General features: G+C 32.5%; 2 protein-coding genes and 1 long non-coding RNA gene across 5 annotated transcripts in view; 2 read left to right on the top strand and 1 right to left on the bottom strand.

Annotated features, from left to right (window-relative positions):
- The first annotated feature begins 64 nt into the window (after positions 1-64).
- LOC105143581 (small ribosomal subunit protein eS19) lies at positions 65-1277 on the top strand. Its single transcript, XM_011051987.2, has 3 exons — positions 65-185; positions 397-467; positions 843-1277. Exons 1-3 carry the CDS (start codon positions 120-122, stop codon positions 1231-1233), a joined length of 528 nt encoding a protein of 175 aa, XP_011050289.2. The 5' UTR covers positions 65-119; the 3' UTR covers positions 1234-1277.
- Positions 1278-1420: 143 nt separating this feature from the next.
- Asap (ArfGAP domain of ASAP) overlaps positions 1421-18798 on the top strand; it is a 60071-nt gene continuing 42693 nt past the window's right edge. For 2 of the 3 annotated variants that reach the window (XM_011051989.2, XM_011051990.2), the window contains exon 1: positions 2906-3645. In XM_011051989.2, coding sequence (XP_011050291.2) covers positions 3520-3645 — 126 coding nt within the window. In that variant the 5' untranslated portion in view covers positions 2906-3519. Of the gene's footprint in view, positions 2835-2905; positions 3646-18798 lie in introns of those variants that run through there. The other variant, XM_087416886.1, reaches the window with a different exon arrangement.
- Positions 5521-17426, bottom strand: LOC105143582 (uncharacterized). The gene is made up of 2 exons (XR_845767.2): positions 8698-17426; positions 5521-5762 (listed from the first exon to the last, which is right to left on the bottom strand). It is a non-coding gene; the product is annotated as an uncharacterized LOC105143582 (long non-coding RNA).

Raw genomic sequence — 18798 nt, forward strand, 5'->3', positions numbered from 1 at the left:
ACATTGCTTTTACTCTCACCTACATGATGACGTTCATGTAAACAGGATTTTTATTTCATAACATGATATTGCGAAGCATTTGTCCGACTTTTTGAATTTCCCGCCTGTTACCTCATGTCATGGAATGTCCTAACCATTCCTTCGCTACTTGGGCTTTGCTCTTTCCGGTTTGTATTCTCACAAAGGTTCGTAGTGTTGATAATCCTTTGGCAATTTAAGTTGATTTTAATGAACAATATGTAAAAATGTATAATAAGAAACATATCAATTTAGGTTTTTACTATTTTTACCAATTATTAGAATCAGAACATTAATTTGTGTTTTACACGTGTGATTTGTGTATATGTGCACTAATTCATGTATTGATTATTTTATCTAATTAAACTTTCCTTTCAGATGCCGTCTGTAACGCTAAAGGACGTTGATCAGCAAAAATTTGTGAAGGCTTTCGCAGCCTTTCTCAAAAAGTAAGTAAAAATATCATTGAATGAAAATCCTAACCTATAACTATAACCTATCCTCTTATACACGTGTAATGTTTCGAACACATATTGAACTGTTCTTATTTATTTTTTATCATTTAATACTACTATTAATTCTTTTCTGTATTATTTTGATTCATTTTTATAAAAATTTCTATTTCACGTTGTATTTTACAAAAATAATTGTATACTCTGGCTGTTTTTCTTGTAAGAAATACAGTCGATACAATTATCTTTGTTGTTTATTAAATGCAAAGAAAGACAAAATGATATTGAATGTCAACTGTATTTTTCAAAAGGAAAGCAGCTTATATATACTTGCTACGATATACTTTGTAATTCGACTTTGTAAAAATTTAGAACTGGCAAGATGCGGGTACCAGAATGGGTAGATATTGTGAAGACAGCGAAATTCAAGGAACTGGCTCCTTATGATCCTGACTGGTACTACATCAGATGTGCAGCCCTAGTGCGTCACATCTATATTCGTAGCCCAATTGGAGTCGGTGCTGTTACCAAGATCTTTGGTGGACGCAAACGCAATGGCACCCATCCCAGCCACTTCTGTCGATCGGCGGGTGGTGTCGCACGCAAGGCACTCCAAAGCTTGGAGCAGTTGAAGCTGATTGAGAAGGCACCCCTTGGTGGACGCAAATTAACTAGCCAAGGACGCAGGGACTTGGATCGAATCGCTGCACAAGTTAAAGCTAAGAGCAAAAAGCAACTTAAGCTTCAGGAAGTTGTAATGTAATATTCTTTTATGTTTCTGTAATAAAACACATTTAACTACTTGAATTTTGCTTTTTGATTGTATAAACAATTTTACCGTTGGTAAATTTGCTAAATAATATCCAAGAATTTCTTTAATAATGGAAACTTAATTTTACCAAGTTAAATTTCTATTATTATTAGGTGTTGGAATTAATTCGTAGCGTTTTACAAGTGATGGGAAGTACTTTCATTAATGTATTTTTTAATGCTCATGTGAAATAAATAACATTCTTTCATTAAAAAACGCTACGAATTAATTCCAACACCTAATAGAATCTTGCTTTAATCAGATCTACAACAGTATTTGTTTTTGGTATAGTTGATACATATTCATGAACATTAGAGTTGTTATACTGTATGTGAAATATATTTTTATAGCAAACGTATTAGACAATTTTAATAAATAAATGCTTGAAACATTCTATTATCAATTGACGTTGTTTAAAATATAATACTTTTTATCCATATTGCATTTATGCAAGACATGTATTTCTTTTTTAAGTTCTATTGAAATATTGGAAAAAGTGATTTATAATTTAGTAAGAAAGAAGAGATTGCATTTAAAATAGGTATAAATATATCTGCATCTTGTTATATATAATTTATAAAACTTCTGTTATATGACATAAATATGAAATTTAATTGTAATTAAAATATAATTTGTGTGTGTGTGTGTGTGTGTGTGTCAAAATTGGACAAATTTCTTTTAAATTAAATAAGTAAGGAAAAAGTGCTAATAGTAAGCAAAAGGAAGTCGAGGCTGCAGATACAATAATATTTTTGTATGTAAATTCTAAGTAGATACATCAGTTACATGAACTGTATACCTCTACTCAAATTGCATGTATAAATGAAGCTGAAATAATATCACAATTAAATTCACATTTAATATCAAATCGTTGATTTGATAATGATACTACTAGCATCTTAAAATACTGTAAAGAACTTAGTAAAAAAATAGTTAAATACTTTTTCCTTTACAATGTCTTTTTGTTAATCAAATGTATATATTTCGATTATCTAGAAAAAAGAATTATAAATCGAAAAAAGATTAGATCTAAAGAAAATATTAGATTTTCGATTATTTTCCGACTAGAATAGAAATCCGCCAATTATTGTCTTAAAATCATTTATATTTTCATAAATATTCACCAGCCATTTAAAATTTTAAATCATGAAGCATTCGTTCACTTTTTCAATTTCCCACCATTTCTCGCGTGCTGCCATCTGACGGTGCCGCATCGTAATCGTCGCCATCGACTACTAACGGGTGACCGCTCTGAATACGCTTCGTTTCGTGGCTCGCATTTGGTCGCGCGCGCGTCGGCAGCGCCGCCTCAGTGAAACTTCGGCCGCAGTCGCGAGTGTTTCGGCGGTACTCGGCACCGATCGAGGTGGTTAGGGTGCGCGATTAGATGCGAGATTCAAGTGCAAAAGGAGCATCCCCGTGGACGGTAACTCTGCGTACGCGCACGTGTGCTCGCTAGTCTCCGGTCTGTTTTTATGTATTCGTGCGCATCGGCCCGTCCTACGTCCCGCGTGGCCTGCGTCCGTTCGCCGCGGCAGTGTGCATGCGCGCATGTACGTATGTATGGTGATCTGCGCTTCTTGCTGACGAAAAGAGCGACGAGTTGCTGCTGTGTTGTTGCTGCTATGCGTCTCCGCGACGGCTGGTGGCTCGCCGCGACTATGTCGCGAAAATAATCACGCCACCGGTCCCGCGAGTGTCTCTCACTCTCTTTCGTTCTCCCTCTCTACGCGGACACGGAGAGGTGGTGGCCGTCGGACACGCTGCTCGAATCTGTTTCTCTGTCACGCTCCCTCGTCATTCATTCCTCTCTGTCTTTCTCTCTCTTCTCTCTTTCTCTCTCTCTCTCTCTCTCTCGCGCCCTCTTTCCTTTACGCATACGCACACCCGTGTTCTCTCTTTCTCTCTCTCTCGTTCCCTGTCACTCTTCGTGCCGGGATAACGTTTATACCGTTCGTCACAGAGAGGCGGAAAAGAAAACGTGATCGGAGTGTCCCCCGTGGAATTCATGGTGAGAGACAAGTGAAGTGAACGGTGTCCGCGGAGTGTAAAAGTGCGCGCGGACGCCGGCAACGACGACCGCGACGGCGACGACGAGGAAGACGAGCAAGGGGGAGTCGCGGTGGCGAGAAGCGATCCGCCGAAGGGATAGCCTCGCTTGCAGCTGGGCGCTGGGGGAGGGGTGGGGTGGACGGCGGGAGACGGAACAACTGACGGAAAACGAGAACGGGCGGAAAGATGCCGGGCCTGATCGCCGTGAGCGAGTTCGTCGAGGAGACGAGGGAGGACTACAACTCGCCCACCACGTCCACTTTCGTCTCACGAATGCCACAGTGCAGGCAGACTATCACATCCCTCGAGGAGGTGAGTTACGACGATTCGTGTAACACCCGTCATGACGCTCCTTCCCGTAAACATGATTCATTGAAATTGACCGAAGCCTCGATCTTTCACCGGTTCTCTTATTCTCATTTTCGAGAAGTCAAATGTACTATGATCGACATCAATTGATAGTTTAAAAATCGTCGAGATCCGAATCATTTATCTTGACACTTTCGTCCATTTTTGTTTCAATTTTTCATACATTTTTACTCTAATTTTTTATTTATTCATGTTTTGATTTTTTACAGCATTTTGGGTATAATTTTTTGTGTATCATTGTTCCAATTTTTTGATATATTGTTACTCCAATTTTTCATTTATTATTGCTCTAATTTTTATCGTCTACTTTTACTTTAATTTTTCATATACCTTCGCTCCAATTTTTTAATACGTTATTAATCCAATTTTTTAATTTATTTTTGCTCTGATCTTTTTGTGCATTTTTATTTTAATTTTTCGTTGCTCCAATCCTTGCTCTAATTTTTTAATACATATGTTATTACTCTAATTTTTTATTTATTCTTGTACTGATTTTTTCGTGCATTTTTATTCCAATTTTTCTCGAGTATTTTTACTGCAATTTGTATTTGTTCTTAATTTTTAACTATACTTTTCTAGTTATGTATTTTTGCTCTATTCTCTCTCTCTTAATGCATTATTATTACTCCATTTTTTTTCATTTATTCTTGCACTGATTTTTTCTTGTATTTCTGTTTCAATTTCCCAAATATTTTTCTGCAATTCATATTTATGCTCCATTTTTTACCGCGCTTTTCTAAACACATTCTGCTCTCGAAGTATCTGCGGCTGTTATTTCTCTCCGTTCGCCACCCCATTGTATCGTATCGTCCTTGCCGCTCTCTTTTTCCTTGTCAGCGTTAACCGTACCGGGTTGCGCATGTTTTTTTATGCGTGGGCGTGTATATCGCGTATCGGTTGCGTGATACGCACCGGGAACGTCTATCGACAGTTCCCTGATTCCATAAAGCGTATGATGTATCATTTTATCTTTGTTTAACATACGATGAACAACAAAAATAAAATGATACATCATGCACTTTACAAAACGCAGCCAATGTTCGACATTCTCGACTGCGATCCTGCAAACGCCGACGTTACAAGTAGACATTAGAACGATCGTAACACTTTCCGGACAGTAGTTTTTACGGTTTTTACACGAAAAGAACGGTTTCGTTAAAAGATCGAAAATTTTACTATACTGGAAAAGTTGCATTAATAAAAATTTTTGTTAAAAATGGACAAATCAGAATTTTCTCATTAAATCTATTATAATTCTGGAAAAAGAACGATGTGGAAGGATAAAAATTCAGATAGATCTGAAAATAATTTTCTTGGACCATGAAAATACTTACGTAGAAATCTCAAGCATTATCAGCAATGTCATAAAAAGTTTTGACATTCCCGCAACCAGCGTTCTACATAATTATTTTAATGGTTTAATAAAATTATTTTTATATATATTTATATTTAACTAAATTTTTAAATCTTCAGCAAAATAGTTCTTTCCGTGTAATTATGATAATCAGAATTCTGATTGATCAGAATTTTTCGGTTCGTTCATTTTCAACCAGAAATTTTTCTCAGTGTGGATATAAATCTGACAATAACTACTTTGTTGGACCATTGGAATAATTATGTTGGAAACTAAAAAATGATTGATGAACAATGCTGCAAAAAAGTGATATTCTAGCAATCAGTTCGAGTTAAAAATTTTGCTAGCAAAATTATTTTGATGATCCAATAAAATTATTTTTAGTATTTCCTGTAGATATCTAGCAAAATTTTAGATCTTTCAGCAAAATCGCTCTTCCGTGTGTAATAAGTACGCAAGTCAAAGATATAATAATAATTTATTCATGAGGCTTTGAACAGCGATGAATGCACTTAGCACAATTAGTATACGTTTTATGCCTTACGAATTTTTATTATCACTTTACAGGAGCTTACCAAAGAAAGATATTCCGTTTGTGATGTCGATTACATAACATTAATGTAAGAATTGTCCTCTCTCTCGGTTTCTTCGTTCATGTTTAATTGAATCACGTCCCATTCGATACGTGTAGGTTTATTAGCCGTACCTTAAAAATACATGTATTCTTTTTAATATCGTAAAATTTTTTGAAATAAAATATTTATAAAAAATTATATCAACTTCTTTAGACCTGTGTACATTACAATGTACATACATCGAAGACATTATTCATTGAAATTACTTATTAATATTCTATTGAATATTATCTGAAACCAGAAGTACATAATAATGTTGGAAAAATAATCAAAGTTTGGAAAAAAAAAAATTCTTTAATGGAAATTACTTATTAAAGTACCTTCGAATTAAAAAAAAATGTTTTATAAATGATTGCATTAAAATCAGATCTTTTAAAGGATCTTTTAATAAGTATTGTTAATGAAAAATATATTTTAGAAATTCTATTTTATTAAATACATTTATAATGCATAAACAAATTCTTATATTTTCTTCCTGGAATTCATTAAACAAATTATATCTTATATTTTTTTCCTGGATCATCTTTTTTTAAAAACTGTACATATGTACACTTTTCTTGTAATTCAAATATGGTAACTCTATATGTGTCAACACGTGATAATTTTAAAACTGTCGAAAAAGGAGGGACTTGTTTATCATCACCGATTGATCATTAACACTTCAAATACGGAGATGATGCTAATGCCGAGGCATTTAAAGCCGCGCGACGTAGCCGGCGATGACGCTATTATTATCGTCGCACGTGCTTTGAAATCCGATTTCCTCGCCAGGAAACTGGCCGCATTATCGGTTTATATATTCCTCATCGTTCAATGGCTCGTTTCTCGTAGCATTGGTAGCGTTCGTTCTGACGCAATTTCAGAAATATTAAGAGAGATAAAGAAGCATGACTTGAAAAAGGATGCTAACAGGACTATCCATCGTCAGATATGTATAAATATCCGTGATACCGGATGTATCGCATTTTTCGGTAGAATCATCAACATTTGCGATCATCGTTTCGCCGGCATGATCATCGCTTTGCGTCGGCGCTCCTAATTTGCAGGCGCGTGAATGACTATGATACGTATCTCTGTCAAGTGGAATCCGAGCAACAATAGTACTCGCGTGAAATGTGTATCCTTGTGTAGTGTACAAAGCACGGAATCGCTTATACGCGGAACGTATAGAACAGGAATAACGCAAATATCAGTTCTAACAAAGCTTTGTTTTTTTCTCGCATAACGGAACAATGGAAGATTTTTAATTGGATTTTTAATTGAATTCTTAAAAATTTGTAGAATGAATTTTGAAGACAAAAGATAGAAAATAAGATGAATTCCCAGATAAGACTTTATTTAAAATTAATTGCTGTTATTTAAAAAGTCGTGTGTTAATTATTGAAGGTAGTTAGTAATATTTTTTCTCATCTCTGAATATGGATGCTTATGTATTTTAAATGACTATATAATTGCAAATTATCATTACGTAATTTGGAAACGTGATATTAAAACATTTTTCTAATAAAAATATCTGGAAGGATCTACTGATTTGGCAATAGGATTTAAGGAAAGGATGAGATATCACTGATTCTATGATTATTCTTATTATGAACATATCGTTTTAATTCTCTCATTCATGAATAATATCCTCGGTAATATCATTTTACATGCATTAATATTCTATCATTTTATATGCTAATATTCGCGCAATAATAGAATAAGATAAGATAAATTGTCAGCATTATCATATTAGGTGTTGGAATTAATTCGTAGCGTTTTTTAATGAAAGAATGTTATTTATTTCACATGAGCATTAAAAAATACATTAATGAAAGTACTTCCCATCACTTGTAAAACGCTACGAATTAATTCCAACACCTAATATTTTACTACTCAAAGAAAGAAATAAAAAACTAATAAAAATCTATCTAATACAAAAATTGATTTTTATCACTATAGTATCAATTTTATGTTTTGTAAATAATTGAAATGACAAACTAGTATTTTTAATCAAGCACACATGCTTTATAATTTAAGACGCTATGCATATTTTAAATTATATTAAAAATTCAGATTGATAAAGTTTTTTTATGAAAATCTCTTAAGAAAAAAAAATGATTATAAGAATTTTTTACATAATTAACATATATACAAAAAAGCATTTCGTAAGCTTCATACATAATTCGTTAAAAACCAACAATGAAAAAAAATTGCGCGTCAAAATTCCACTGTCGTGTGCTGCTACCCATTATTCTACAAATTCCGCATTGTTTCCAGAGATATATGTATATTCAAGAGCATAAATTCTTTCTAAAAAAAAATTCAGCAAAACGTAATTCTTTATCAGCCATCAAAAGTGATGAATAAGCGTACGCTAATCAGAAATGTCGATTGAATCAATAGAATCAAGGACGATTTGCGCAGCTCTCATAGGGTCGTAGGTAGTAATTTAATGAAGGTTAAATTTTGGTAACAATTTCATAACCGTTTTTATATGATTGCGTAGAGAATTAATGTATATATTACAGACACACACACATACCAATATATATAAACATTACATCAATTTATTTGATATTACTTTCAAAATTGCGAGGACTAATTCACGTATTATCTGGAAACTATCCATTTACTTGATATAAATGTTTTTGCGCAGTCGTGCAGAAGCGTGCTTGTAGAACATAAAATCCAAACTGGGCTTTTCGAGAAGAGAAAGAGATAGTACAAGAGAGAGATGAAAAAAGATAGAAAAAATAAATTGCCGATATACGAGGATAATAAGAAATAATGAATGTTGGAAGAGAAAGCGAAGAGTTTAAAAGCTTTAAGAGTACCAAGGCTCTAAAGTAATTTAATCCGATGTGCAACTCTTCATTATTTTTTAGAACATCATTTTAACAGTATCTGATCTCTTTTGACACATCCTTATTCTAAATTTAATATTCAACAGAGAAAAGTAGGAATAGCCTCCGTGAATCATATAATATTGTTATATGATCCTGACATGAAAAATTTCTCACCGACCTGCGACGAGGCTCACCCAAGGCTTCGCCTTGAAGAAATATGTCCAATATCCACATCGGCGTGTCGGAATTTCCGGGTCACTCGTTCTTTCCTCCCTCAGGAGTGAGCGGTAAGATGGAGTAGAGGAAACGGAGAAGATGCACGTTGCGATGTTCCTGTCTCCTTTAACGATCCGGAGAATTTTCGCGAGGTGAAAATTCCGCTAGGAGCATGCTCGTAGAACTGGCTTCTTCGTCTTTCTGTCATTCCTCTTCTCGCCGAGAATTTCTTCTTCGTGGTGACGATTATAACGCGGTAGAACATTTTGCCGTTACGGACATGTCGACAGACGGTGACGAGTATAATCATCGTAGAAGTTTACTTTGCGACGCGGCGACGACATCTGTACATTTTTAATGTGTGCCAATTCATATATCGGATCTTCGTTTGCTATATCTTGTACATCTTGTATACTCATGTAAATTTCGCTAAACATTCGCTACATTTATAATTATCAAGGTGTTTTTAATTCTTGACTCTCGATACTCAATCTTTGAGTTTCAATAACCAATGCATAATACTCTTATTCTCTCAATTTTTTATATTTTTTTATCGTAACCAAATACTACAATTACATTTAGTGCATTTAATAATAAAATGAAAACAATAATTTTGCTGTGAAATATCTAAAAATGTAACTAGCTAATAAAGCTATCTAAAAGTATAGCTAAATACGGATCTGAAAATAATTTTATTAGACTATCCAAATAATTATGTAAAACACTTAAGCGTTAATGATAATACTGCAAAAGGTTTTAATATTCAGAAATCAATTTGAGTGGCATATATAATTATTTTGATGATTCAAACAAAATTACTTTTAGATCTGTATTTAGCTAAATTTTCAGTCTTTAGCAAAATCGAGTTTTTTATGTGTAAATAACATGCAATCTACCAAATTAATTCCAAATTAATCTAACGAAGAAAAGTATTATATAATCTAATTTTTTTAATGTGATTTATATGAACATCTTACTTGACATACTTTGGCATAAATCAAGTTTCCAAAATCTTGTTAATCCGTGTACTTTATTTTAGTCTGTCACTCTCTTCGTTCTCTTTCTCTTTTTTAATCTCTTTTTCCCTCCCTTTTACTGGCGATAAAAATAGATCGCGATGGGTTCCAAAATAGTAGCGACGCTCGAATTTCGTATAGACTGGTGTCGTAAGTCCTAAGTGCTAAAGTAGGAAAGTGGGTGACTTGAAGATAGTCAGGGTCAAGAGTACGGGAACGACGTTGTTCGAGCTGACTCTCTAAATTATGTTGTAATTTATGAAAGTAAAAGCTCGATACAGAGAACTTTTCGTCGCTTTCACTTGCTGAGCACAAAAAATATATATCGCTATTTATTATCTCGTTAACGTATTATCATGTAAACTACTTATTCTCATGAATTATTCACATGAATTATCTCATGAATGATTATTTTTCATGTAGAACAAATAACTGAATAGTATATCTATACGAAAGAATTTGTTGTAACTTCAAAAAATAATTTAATGTAATGATCTTTAATCTTGACTGTACACAGAACTTTTTTTATCGAAACATTAAAGAAACATCACGAATCAAAAGTTAAATTTTAAATAGGACATAATAATATAATATAATAAAAAAACGTATCTAATTTTCAACTTTACTATGAATGGACATATCGCGTATTGAGTGTAAAATATTTTAAATCAATCATTTATTGATGTATGAAACAATGGTATCGCTGAAGTATTGTATAAAAGTTACAAATTTAACTAGATCTGAAAATAAATTTATTGAGCCATTAAAACAATTATGCAGGTTACTCAAGCATGATAATACTGTAAAAAGTTTTGAGCAAGCACATTCTAGCAAGCAGATTGAACGTCCTACACAATTATTTTGATGGACCAACAAAATTAGGTGTACTTCATCAAAACGAACAGTGTATGTCATTTTTTCCGTGTAAAATTAACATTCTCCCGACGCAAAATATTGCTAGCGGAGTGCGGAGTCTAATTGTGTGCAGTTTCGCAATTTTTTCTCAATGATTGACGAAAGCAGCAATGCTGCCCGCATTGCAAATGAGCGCGTTCTATTAACGCGGCATGATGTAAGAGTCGTCCGGGCGCTTGGAGGCGTCGTCGAGGAACTTGACAGGATCTATTACCTCTTATGCATTTGATTATCGAGTGAACGTTAACCGCATATAAGGACGACATTTTGTGTTTGTAGTAGCCACCAGACCAGACCCTCGGGCTCGTAGTTTGGCGAACGATTTAGCCGATGGCGATATACGAGTAATCAATTTCGGTCAAACGTGAGTGCGCGCGGGTTAAACAGCGGAACAAGATCGAGTTCTGAACAGTAATTGAAAGCATATCTATTATTATCCCAACTATATCAAATGTGCATAATCGAGAACGTTATGGTAATAGTAACGAAGATATTAATTATTGTGTTGCTTATTGTAATTGTTTAATCAAAATTGTTGAAGATAAACTTTTCCAAAGACTCACTGATTATTATAAATAATAAAATGATCTGCTAATTATGATAATTACTATTATATTTTGCGTAAATATGTGTATTTTTTATAGGATTCTTTGCTGATCTTTTTTTATGAATTAAATAGCTGCAAGTTAATAAAACAAAATGATCAAGGCCATAACCTCTATTAGGAATATGAAAGCATAACTAAATAAGCGAATTAAATAAAATCAATAGCATTGAATTCAGAATTAATAGCATTGAATTGAAATGAACCGGTCTTTATTGGTAGGGTAGATAGGGGCACACTGAAGTTAACGAAAAAATTACGATGATTATAATTGTGTTTAAGTAGGATCATTGAGATCCGACAGCGAAACAATGTTTGTGAAATATTTTCTGCATGTATATGATTCCATGATTATTGAATGAAAAACTTGAATGAAAAATTCGAATGTAAATACACACAATTTTAAAAGAAAACGCGGAAAATTAAATGTTTTAATGGAGAATATGAGAGACTTGTATATCTTTGTTTATAAAATAATTATAAAATATTTATTTAAAAAAAGTAAAATATTTGTTTAAAAATATAAGATTTGCACTAATCTCATTTTGAATATAAAATTTGATAATTTAATAGTTTGGGGAATAGATTAGCGTGTGATAGCATGTAAATGCGATTATTTTAAAAGTAATAATGCAGAGAGAGAACAGTTATTTTCGAGGGTTTTCTCGACATGGCGATATTAATTCAGGTCGACCGTCATCGGCGTGATTACGTAGCTTGTTTCCTGCCAAAGATCTCTGGGCGACCCAGTTCGTTGTGTCTGACTTCCGAACAGGGCATTTCTCGGGGAATTTTAAAGGCCGTGTAATTATACGGTGTCCTGGTACGTCTACCCAGCCGTTGCGGTTCGGAAGAGGGTCGGATTTATAATTTAAAGCCGCATACAGAATGTAGCTTCCATATATAGGAAAAGTTTAACATGAATTAAACATTAATTTAACATAATTGTAAAATTATTATACATGATTTTGTAATATTTTTTTTAATAGACGCAATGCTAATTGAATTTCAAATTTAATTTTATGCTCTAAATGAAAAATATTTTTCTTAAAAGTTCTAATGGTATCAAGATTAGACGTTTGGATCAGCCGTTTCTTCTCTGTCTTACAACACGAACTGCGGTCAGAAATTAATCGCGTGCCGCATTATGATGCTGATGATGAAAAATCTTCCTTTCTCTCCGTGACTTTCACTCGGATCTCATTCTTGCATCTCATTATAACGCCGAGCGTTTCCTGTGCGTGAATTCCGGAGCAAGATGCGTGCGTTTAGAAATCGCCTTCGAGTATCACGATATTATCTGATAGTAACTAAAAAATTGAACATTATTGTGGGAAACATTCACCCGGAAGAACAATTACAATGTGAGTAATGATAAATAAAACAACGTGAAACGCATTGTCAATTAATGAAAACGGGATTGTTTAACTTTCTCTTGGAAATACGAAGAGGATACATTGTGAAACAAATACTTGCTAAAACTGAAAATAATACAATAAATTGTAGACGCCAAGCTTTTTTCATAATTAATATAAATCCATTTTGAATTTAAATTTTTCTTTTTTTAATCTCTGTCAAGTCTGTATTTGACAATTCAACAAATTGTACGTATATGTAAAGATTTATGTTCAAAGAGTTTTTCAGTCTTTTGGCAATCAGTATATCATTCTGTTATAATCGTGAGAAAAAATTATGAAAAACGAATATAATTTAAATATTTGCGGCTCAATATATATCGCGACGGCAAAGAGACTTTGAGATCAAATTCAATGGGTCCACATTCACATAATATCGCCGGAATAATCCAATAAGCACGAATGCTATAGGGGGTTCTCCAAGTCATTGGCGATAGAGCGAGATTCTTAGCAATCGAAACGAGTACTTTAATAATAACCGGCAACAGGCTACTTTCTCGATCGGGGATACTATATATAAAGTAGACGTCTCTTGTGCTAGAAATAATCGAATGCATTTAGAACGATAGTTAGAGATTAATGTTGGCTAACTAAAAATTGTATCATTGTAGAATGAAGAACACGCCATAAAATTACATATTATATTGCATATAATAGCGATGTATTGTTTTATTGTACGTTATACATAGAAAAATATTATTCTACTGCTAAGAAAAGAGATTCAATACAATACAATTTCCTTTTTCTTCTTTCAACTAACGGTTTTTTTTAACAAAGAATATTTTCTTGATAATAATCTCAAAATATACTTATTACCAATTTTAGAAAATCTTATTATTATGTATTTAAAACAGGAAATATATTATATTTTCTCTCTTTTGAAAAATATTATAAAGGATTCATTTATTTTTTATGCTCACGAGCTTTATTTTATTTTTATCGCTTATTACACGCGAAAGGAAGACAAAATGAAGATTTCAATAAGTGTCAAAAACAAACGCACTCAAAATTTGAAGAAACGTTTTTATATAATAAGCAAATCAAAATTTTAATTTAATAATCTTGATTTTGAGGTATTAAATTTACTAAGAGATTTAGAATATCTTTTAAATAAATTTAATTTGCCTGTAATAAATTAATGATAGATTTGCGGATAAATAAACTTTCGAAATATTTGAAACAAATAATATTTAAATACAACATTATATTTTTCTTGATTGATATTTTTAACATACACGCATGTAGGTATTGCGATATATTTCAAATTTGTTTCGTTTTCCGTCATACATATATCAACGATAAAAAAATTCAGCTTGTGAGTGCATTTCTGTACTGTCTGCTACAATAAGTCTATTATTATTTTCTCGGAATACGACGAACGCTCATACGACCTTCCTTTCTTGATAACGGGAGATACGCGGAGTGCATCCCATCAAAACGCAACAATGCAATTTCATGCAAATCGCGATGCGCCTGCGGCGAAAGCGACCGACTTCTTAATTACCGATGTCTGGCTACTTATGTTGTCTTATAATCGCTCTTACGCCATCGCGTAATACCGGCCGTGGCGTTCTTCCTTTTTTTTTCTTTTTACGAGCATTTACGAAATACACCTGGGCGTTGTTGTAGCGAGATTGCGACGTACAACGTCGTTTAGAGAGGGATTTCGCGATTTCGCACGGCACATAAACGCTTGCAAATCGCGACGCGTAAATGTTCGACGATACGAACGAACGGCCTGTCAAGGCCGGCATGGCCGGGAATTCCTTTCATTCTCTTCGCAAGAGCTCTCACACCTGCGTCTGTTTGCATGGAAATATATCGGGATATTTGGACTATTTACAAATCGATAATTTAATATGATCATTGATATAGTGGAAATATTCAAAATCGTGAACTTAACTGACTTGTTGATTAATTTAGAGTTGACTTTTCTGCAAGTGAGATCTTATCGAAGGAAATTATTATTTTCCACTTTATCCACAGAAGAAATTATAATTTCTTTAAAAAATGTTTAATTTTATTTTTGTTTAAACTCAATAAAGGCAATCTGCATGGAAGAATGATTTTACTGAATCTAAAAATTTAAGTAGATACAGAGTTGAAAATAATTTTATTAGATCATCAAAATAATTATGTAAAAAACTCAAGCACGATGAGCAACACTACAAAAATTTTGACATTCTAGCAACTATAAGTTTAAGCGTTCTATATAATTATTTTGATAATTCAAAAAAAAAAATGATTTCAGATCTGTATCTCTAATTAAATTTTTTAATATTTTTAGGTTCAGCAAAATCATTCGTTCTGTATGATTTTACCGTTTATTTTTTCTCTTACAATTATTTTAATTATTAAATCATTATACTTTCAAGTATTAATTAAAATATTAATAAAAGATGTAACGAAAATGTAGATCTCACTTGAGTGGAGTAAAATTGAAGTTTAAATTAATCAAAGATTTTATAAAACAGAAACAGAGATGAGATCTTATATGAATTAATGATTTGATATATCGGATAATTTTGTTATGAGTATTTAATTATATCTATTGATAGAGATCAGAGATGATTGTAATCTATTCATATATATATATTTCTGGTATCTATTCATAATCTCCTCCAAGCTAGCAGAACCAAGTAGAATCGAAAAAGACCTGTTGAATTAGTACTCATTTTGTGCTGATTTATACTACAAAACATAATTTTGTACATACCATTTAGAAGAAACTCGTTTTACTAACTGAATAATGAAGGTTGTAAGACTGTAAAAAAAGATAAGAAAAATAATTAATAACTGATTTTGTACTAATTTGTATCACACAAAATAAATTAATGTTTTAAACTTAATTAATATCGTGCTTTTTCATTCATAATACGTTCTCTCTTTCAACAATTATACATTTCTTTTCTTTCAGTATACACAAACGATACTATCCTTGTTCAATGTGCAATAATTGATTTTTTTTTCCTCTCCTCTTACTGTCCTGAACTTTATATTAAATTAATAAAACCACGAATTTATTAATTTTATCTTTTAAATGATACTTGGTACAAAGTTGTTTTGTAGCACAAATTAGCACAAAATGAGTACTAAATACTTCAGTAGGTCTTTATATTCTCCTCATTTGTTTCTGTTAGCTTGACAGAGGTCTATTCATACACAGTAATCTATGAAGGTGATTGAACTTGTCTAGCGTCGATTTCTGGAATGATAATTCGATCCGCTACGCTTTCTTGAGGTTATGTTTAGCCATTTACGTTGGAATGCAATGAGCACTCTCGCTCACTTAACTTTCAGGTTGCAACTTGCAATTCAACACAGACACAATGTTGCAGCGAATAGATCGTGGTTTTAAGGTCGATTTAAAAAAGGATTTACGAAGCGCTGTTCTGTTCACGTAATCGTTAATTCTAGTCACACTGAAAGTGCTGAAAGTAGTCAGGAAAAATACGGATTAATTAAACAAGATACATTTGTGTTTCGAAATTAATTGGATAAAACAGACTTGAATGATCTTATTATAAAAATTATAAAAATAGCTTTAAGTTAATAATAAGACATATTAATATATTAATATAAAACAGATATTAATATATAATATAATTCGTAATAATTATTGCAACATTCATAATAATTGCAACCTGAAGAAGGAACAGTTAATAGTAAATAAAATTAAGTAAAATAAATATAGTTGAACATTTACAATTTATAACATATTATTTATATTTTGTAATAAGAACAAATGATGGCAAAATTCTTTGCATTTCTGCTGGAAAAATATTTTTCAGTATGAGTATACTTTTCATAATGAAAGATCGTGATATCCACTTCACGTAATAATCCGAGGGAGATAGCAATTCTCTGTGTCAACGAGTATAGTTACAGGATAACCGGCTTGCGGTTATCGGAACGGAAGGCGATACACATATGGTCCTGCATTCAAAACAGTTCGTCAGCTGTAAACGCCCCCTTATTCCTTATATAGTAACGTGGACAACGAGTTGGGAATATCGAAATTCAAGGCCGAAGCGCGTTAGATAGTATATCCCATGACATTTACGGAAGGTACATTTATACGCGCAATTTGTTTCATCATTTAACACGCTCGTCAAAATTAAAAAGAAATATTACGATAACAAAATCTTATCGTAATGAAATTAAATTCTTGAATTATTGTGCCCATTAAAATTCGATATTTTGTATGTATGAGATTTCGGTATTCGATGTAATAAAATTTTATTTTGAAATATGATCAGAGAAATTTACATTACGATAGTACATTGCAGAGAGATTTTTCTGTCCTTCGTGATAAATGCCCTATCATTAAGATACAAGCAATCTATTCCAGATTCCAGACGACCTACTTTCGCACTTATTTTTAGCGACAAGCTTTTGACATCATGAAACAAATTTTGTTCATTTTTGGTCCAATGAATGATCATTAATCAATGTCCGACTTAATTTTCGACTTAATGTAATTAATCATTGATACAATAACTGGATTAATTTATACATAACTATATATTCATTTTTGCAATGAAATCTAGTAATAGTTTTATAATCTAAATCATTATGAAAATTCATTGGATCAATTTTTATTATTTTTTCATAATTCAATGAATATTTTATTGTGTTTACGTACAGTTTTGATTCAGTGTACATCGAGGTGTACATTTATACTTTAGTAGATATTTTCTTTCAATCTAAATACTGCATTTTATATATATATATATATATATATATATATATATATATATATACACACTACATTAATTATGTACATTACCTAATGATAAATACTTTACTTTTTCTCGTAAACGGCAAAATGATAATGTAAATTAAAGTTTTGAAAATTTCGCACATAAGATTTCTCTCTTTGCTACGTAAAAATTATACACATGACAGAAGTATCCGTGCAGAAACTCGAAAGATATCGTTCAACGGCGAGAAAAGAAACTTACGAAAAACATGGACTGTGGCGAAGAAGAATGAACGCGGTGATGCATCTTCTTGGTGCAGCTGCAATCTAATTCTGGCCTCATTGTGCGCGTCGTTCCCTGACAATAGAACGCCAAGTATACTCGCAGAATGATGAAATCAAATCTTGGATGATAGAGGGAGAGAGGAAAGGGGAATTAAATTCGTCTAGTGTTTTCCTGCTGTATAGTTTTCCGGATTTGCAGCGTCATACACAAAAAAGAAGAACAAAATAGTCGATTTATTTGTCCATTTTCAACCGGAGTTTTCCAATTAATTATAAATGGACAAATCAAAATTTTCTGATTGAATCTAATCTAATATAAAGTTGAGATAACCAGTAATTCTAATTGATATAATCAGAATCTTCTGATTCATTTTGAACTAGAAATTTTTTTCAGTGTATTATACTGAGAGAAAAATGTTTCGTATTTGTGACCATATATAATACAATATATAATTGCAAAATAAAATAATTAATGATTAGAAGCTCCATTTTTATAGTTATTGTTATAACGTTAGTAATAATAACTATATGTGTATCGGTAATCGCAATTATTATATTTTTTTCTTTCAGTGTTTCGTTTATTTATTTATTTTTTCATCATTAAAGAAAAACTGATATTGATAAAGATTGAAAGAAATAAATGAATAAATAATTAAAACTATCAACGTTATATAAAAGTTAATAATATTTGTATAAAAAGATTTTACTTGATTAATTCTTACCGTTCTACTTCAATCATACCGAAATTGGTCGCAGTCTCGACGTCGAACAAGAGTAATCGCGCGTACGCGAGAGAAACTGGGGATAACGCCCTGGCCACCGTGAATACGTTATTATATAGATTTATAGAAAATCGATGTCATCTCGCGTTCGTGTCGCACCATCGCTGGAATAGCGGATGTTCCGGATAGACTCAGACAGCAGCAGTAGCCTGCTAGAGCAGGCAGTTTGCTAGGCCAAACGCCGTTTTTCTTCAGCACTTCCGGAAGTCATATTTAATCTTTGTGAGACACGCAGCTTCGACATCTGTCGTTTTACAAAAGAAAATTGGTCGATTCGCAAATTGGGTTCCAGTTAAAGTATTGTGCTTTGTGAAAGAAAATTGAGACAAATTGTATCAAAATAA

Source organism: Acromyrmex echinatior, chromosome 2 (assembly GCF_024713525.1).
Source record: "Acromyrmex echinatior isolate Ae372 chromosome 2, ASM2471352v2, whole genome shotgun sequence".
In the NCBI taxonomy this organism is placed as follows: domain Eukaryota; kingdom Metazoa; phylum Arthropoda; class Insecta; order Hymenoptera; family Formicidae; genus Acromyrmex; species Acromyrmex echinatior.